Here is a 5,586-nt window from a genome sequence, read left to right as displayed (position 1 = left end):
GAGGGGCAAGGCTACTTCATGGGAAGGGGAGCAGAGGAAGGGAAACAGTCTGGGGTCAGGGCTAGAAGCCACTGCCCCCACCCCCAGGTACCCAGAAAGGCCTGGGGCCCCTGGCCTTGGAAGAGACAGCTGCAGGGAGGGCACAGTTGCCACCACAGAGCCCCTGCTCAGAACCCAGCACCCACCTAACTCCTCCCACCACAGGGCCCCTCGGAGTCTGTGAAATGCTCCTCAGCAAGCCTGCGTGGAGAACCCAGGCCAGTCCCCCTGCAGTGCCCACCTCCCATGGTAGGTGTTCAGCAAGTACGGAGCTGTTCTTCATGAGAACAGGATCCCAGGCCAGCAGTGCTCATACAAGGGGGTGGGAGATGGGTATCTGGGAGGCTGGTCTGTCCGTGTCCCCAAGAGTGGGGGACATGGGAGGCGAGGGACTCAGAGACTCGGGCGCTGTTACCTGTATCCTGTCTTCTGGCAGCTCCGTTTTCATGGCCAGCATCTCCCGGGCATAGACGTCTGGGTAGTGGGCCTCGTTGAACGCCTTCTCCAGCTCCTCTAGCTGGTAGGAGGTAAAAATCGTCCTGCAGAGAGCAAATGGATACTCAGGACCCTGGAAACCGAGGAGGCTGTCCCAGAGAGGACAGAAGGCCCTTCCCTGTGCCTCCTGGACAGACCCCAAACCCAGGCGCTCAGCACAATCAGTCACACACACACACACACACACACACACACACACACACACACACGCTCCCATGCGCACGTGCGTGCACATGTGTTCGCACACACACTCAGCCTAACCCTCTGGACTTTTCTTCTTTCAAGGCTGAGGACCCCAGTGCCCTTCCGATGGTGGTGGGGGATTATTTCAGCCCTCGGGGCATCTCATTGTAGGAATCTTTCTGGAAGATTGCTTGTGGGGAAAGGGTGTTAGATAGACATCTGAGAAAGCTGCAGAAGGCCCCTCTTCCTCCTGCCCCGCACAGGGCCACAGGCGAGGGGGCGCCAGGTAAATAAATGCCTCACCCGCTAGGACCTGCTCCCTGGGCTCCTCTGACAGTTGATCTTTCACACTGCACCCACCCGAAGATCAAAGGCAGCTGCCACCCCAGTGTTTATGCAACTGAGGACTGAATGTCCCTCCCTTGCAACCCACCCAACACTCCGCCCTCCTCACCTGCCCCTGCCCCGGGCCCACCAGCTCCTTAAAGCTGCTCTCCTAATTGTAGGGGTGAGGAATATGAGGGGGAGGGCGCCCAGACCCTTCCGGGGCTCAGAAGCCAAGAGCTGCCTTCCAACCATCCCCTCCCCCCCCACACACACACAAGCTGGGGAGGCAACCCAGGGGGGCCCATTGGGGGAGTTGCACTCAGGTGACCCTGAAATAACCTACCTCCACAGCGCCCCTTCCCCCCCACCCCACAACTGAGCAGTGAAGAATCTGATAAAAGCTATATCCTTTCGCCTGCCCTAGGAAAATGTGCAAACGAATATGCTCCGACACATAACATTTCACTTCCACTACCAGGGGGTTCATAGACCTCCTTTCCTGCATAAACACACTACATATCCACCTGCAGACACAAAGTCTTCTTTCTTCAGACCTTAATTTCACCAAGTTCTGGGTGACCTTTCTCTCAGCCACAAGTCAGCGGGCGATAGCATCCCACACACTCAACTCATACACATGGTACCTTCCCTGCTGGAGCCTCTGGGACTTGGGACTCCGGGGCAGCACAGGGGTTTAGAGCCCCTCACTGCTGCTCGCACACGCCCCCGGCACAGGAACAAGTGCAAAATTCAGCCCCCGTTCCTTGTGCTGGTTTGTCTTCCTGTCTCAGGGTCTGATGCAGGGGATTGTGAGGAAGAAGGATTCTGCTCGCTATAGAAAACGACTGGTTTGATTCTAAATCGTTTCTCCTCTCCTCTTGGGGGTGGGGATGGAATGCTTTTGTAAACAAAGTTATTTCTTCAGAATTTTGAAGAAATTCGGTTTCTCTCTTGCCACTTACTGAAAGGTCCCCCTACACACAGTGTCAAAATAAACAATCGAAACACGCAAGTCCCTTGCAAAACTCGGGAAACTGAAGCAAGCACATAGGTGTTGGGGCCACAGCCAAAGAGAAGAGCGGACAATAGGCTGTTTAAGACCCTTCCTGCGCCCGCCCTCTGCTTAGGAGAGCTCCAGCTCGCACTCAAAACAAAACAAAGCCTCAGATCCCCCAAACTTCCCCCCATTCCTGTCGCAGAGCCAATCCCTGCTCCCCAGGACCCTCCCTGCGCTCCCACAACGTTACCCAGAAAACCTGCTCCTGGTTTTCTGCAGAAACCCAGACCTTCGGGTCCCCACGGTCTCCTGCCTGAGCTTTCCGGGTACAGAGATGAGGAAAAGCCGAGACTCCCAAGGCTGCTGGCCCATCCCCTCTCCCCTGGCCAACCCGCATAAATCTGGGTGTTTCTGGGAAATAAGTAATGCCCGTCTCCTCTCACCAGATTCCAGGATCCCTTCCCTGAAATCCCCAAACGAGAGGAGCTCAGAATAACGTTTGCATCCTTTTTAAAAAAACTAATTAAAAACTGCACTGGCCATCAGTAGCCATTCTCCTCCCTCCACTAATCGGCTTCCTTCATGCACCAGAAATAGCCAGAAACCTAGGGCAGGTGTCGAGTCCTCCAACGCTCGCACCTGTCTCCCTGGTGGAGAGGGTGGCAGGCGAGGGCAGAGGGCCAGGAGCCTGAAGCATGGCCTTCGGGCTGTGGGTCAGCCAGCTCCGAGTGCCACACAGGGCGGCGTCCTCTCAGGGCGGCGTCCTGACGCAGAAACGCTGTGGGGCACCCAGGGTCTGGGCATGCTTTCCCCAGGGCTCTTCTTGCCGTGGGAGCCCCTCTCTCCTTCCCCCTCGCACCAGCGCAGAAGCAGTTCAGCGGACACGTCCTTCCCCCCTGGCCTGGTCCCTGTCCTTGGACTCAGAGGCTGGCAGGACCACCCACCCTGGGACCGGCATGTCGTGGGTGCAAACAAGGTGTCTTAATGAATATTCGTTGGGTAAATGGATGTAAAAAATGACCCAGGATCAGGACCAAAATAAAATGTTTCCGTTTAAAAGAAAACAAAACAAAAACAAACAGCTGACTGGAGAGAAGGAGCGAATCAAGGTCATGGGGAAACCAAGCCGAAGTTCACTCGCAGGCAGGCGGGAGCCTGTTGGGGTCTGAGGGCTCAGGAAGAGCCCTTTAAAAGGTGGGGGTGAGTAGTGCGGTTCCCAAGGGTGAAGGAAGAGGGGCAGGCATGAAAGCGCCCAGAGAAAGGGTGCGATGAGGCTGAAAACAAACTGGGGTGAAAGACCAAGGAGGCAGGGGGAGAAGGGGGAGCTCCTTGGGGCGAAATGCCCTGAGAGCCCATGGGACCCACCTGGGCGCCCCACCTGGCCCTCTGCAGAGGGAAGTTTGGGAAAACAGCCCCGGGTGAGCGCAGGGACAAGCAGCACTCGCAGGAAGTCGGTCTGATGTTTGGTTCTTGCCGCTTTATTTTCTTTAAAAGCTTCTGGTAAATTTACACAAGAACTTGGTGCTGATGGCCAGGGGCCTGCGGGCCTGGGGTGAGGGGATTGCTTGTCAGGATATAGCTTTTCGAAGGGACTGAATTTTAACTCTGTGCCAGTAACGCCTCTTTACAGACGTGTTTTTTAAACTCTCTTTTCAGTCTGTACCCCAGTGCAGCCCACTCCACTCCAGCGAGGGCGGGTGGCGTCATCCAGTCCACACATTCCCCCGTCTTTCCCCATTTTACAGACAAGGAAACTGAGGCTGCGGAAGGGAAGCTACCTTGAGGACCACAGAAAGAGCAGAAGCCTAACGAAAACGTCCCATCGATGCACATGGCACGCTCGAGCTTTGGGGAAAGGTGGGAGCAGGGCGGTAGCGAACTGTGAGCACAACTGTGAGCACAGGGGCCGCGGGAGAGGAAGGCGGCCGGGACGGAGGGCAGAGGAGCCCGCCCGGGCGGGAGGTGGGAGCCGAGCTGCCCGCGTGCATGGCTCTCGGATGTGCAGGTGCCTGGAAGCACCTGGGAGCTGCCAGCCCCTGTGGCTCTGGTTTTCTGCGGGGCCTTCCCTTTCTCCCAAAGGAGGAGGAGAAAGCCTGGCCCGGTGCGCCTCCCTGGCGGCCTCTCACCGTCCTCGCGGGGCGCAGCCCGCCCCAGGGCCCGGGGGTCACCAAACAACGCCCGCTCCCCGCGCCTGGGCGCAGCCTTGGACCTCAGATCTGACGGCGGCGAAAACGGAGTCCGAGAGGCCCGACCCCCACGGGGGACGCGGGGCCGGGAGCAGGAAGGCGACGGGAAGACCAGGGGCCTTACCTGTGCCGCCGCTTCTTCCGCTTCTTGGTCTGGGCTAAGGCTGACTTGGGCATTTTCCGGTCGCTGGAGGAGACATCTTCAGAATCTGGGAAGCGGACGGAGACATGCGGCAGCAGCGGGGGCGCGCTGGGCAGCGCTCGGGAGCCCCGGGAGCCCCAAACCCGGGGTCCCAGCCCACGCCGGCCGCCTCGGGGAGCGGCGGGGACCCGCTCGGCCTCCCCGGGAAGCCTTCTGCGAGATCGACCCCATCCCTAAGCCCTGGCTGGCCCTGCCCAGGCCGGCGCCCCGCTCCGGGGGTTTGGAGCAGATTTCGTTGTAAGAGAGGCCAAGGCCCTGCGCTCTGGGGGCAGGGGTAGCGGGGGACGAGGCCGCTCCCGGGGTGTCAGGGTGACCCCCGAGACGTGCCGGGCCCCACGCCCTGCCCCTCGCTTGCAGCCCGGTTGTCCGGGGACCTAAAAGGGGCCCCAAGGAGCGGAGCCGGGGCGCAGGTAGCTGGCGCGGCGGTGCCTGCACGATGCGCCCCCGCTCGGGACTGGAGACGCCGCGCCGCGACTCTTTTCGTTATTTTCCAAATAAAAATAAATAAAACGGTAACGGAAAATCGGGGGAATTTTGGGCGCCAACAGAGCCGGGGGCCGGAGCGGGCTGGGACGCGAGGCCGAGAAATGGGTCTGGGAGGGTGTGGCTGGGTCACTGGGGACCCTGCGAACCCCGAGGCGCCGGGATCCCCTAAACAGTGGCGCTCAGGAGGAATCAGACCGGGCCGACCCAGCCGCCTCGGTGGCCAGTTGTCTAAGCTCGTGGGGTGAAAAACCCCCACAAACCCTGACAAAATCGGGAAGGGAGTTTGGAACGGAGAGAAGGAAGGAAAAGACAACTTTGGGCACCGGGGCCGGGGCGAAGCTGGCACCCGCTTCGGGGCCATCAGCGCACGGAATAGAGCGCGTTCTCCAGGAGGCTGGGGCCGCCGCGGAGCCGAGAAACTGGGGGCTCCCGCCCGCCCCAAGGGCTCTGACATCCCCCAGCCCAGTTTCCAGGGGATCCCCAACTGGGCGCCGCACCAGAGCCGGGACCAGCGCAGGGACGCGAGAGCACCAGAGGCCCCGACGCCCTGCTCAGCGGCTGCAAGTGGACGCTCTGCGGGTCGGACAGCACTTCGAGGAAGGTGGGCTGCGCGTAGAAGCCGGGGAGCCCCCCGGGCCCCAGCAGCCCCATGCCGCCCACTCCCGCGGGGC

General features: G+C 60.1%; 1 protein-coding gene across 1 annotated transcript in view; it reads right to left on the bottom strand.

The window, feature by feature from the left end:
• Window positions 1-5,586, bottom strand: part of VSX2 (visual system homeobox 2) — a 45,576-nt gene that overhangs the window by 32,732 nt on the left and 7,258 nt on the right. Inside the window, exons 2-4 of the mRNA XM_015558001.1 lie at window positions 5,413-5,585; window positions 4,352-4,436; window positions 455-578 (exon numbers count right to left, since the gene is read on the bottom strand). Coding sequence (XP_015413487.1) covers window positions 455-578; window positions 4,352-4,436; window positions 5,413-5,585 — 382 coding nt within the window. The remainder of the gene's footprint in view (window positions 1-454; window positions 579-4,351; window positions 4,437-5,412; window position 5,586) is intronic.

This window comes from Myotis davidii, unplaced genomic scaffold, assembly GCF_000327345.1.
Source record: "Myotis davidii unplaced genomic scaffold, ASM32734v1 scaffold309, whole genome shotgun sequence".
Taxonomy (NCBI): Eukaryota; Metazoa; Chordata; class Mammalia; order Chiroptera; family Vespertilionidae; genus Myotis; species Myotis davidii.
The sequence above is the reverse complement of the archived record's forward strand: the minus strand, read 5'-3'. Positions and strand labels throughout refer to the sequence as shown.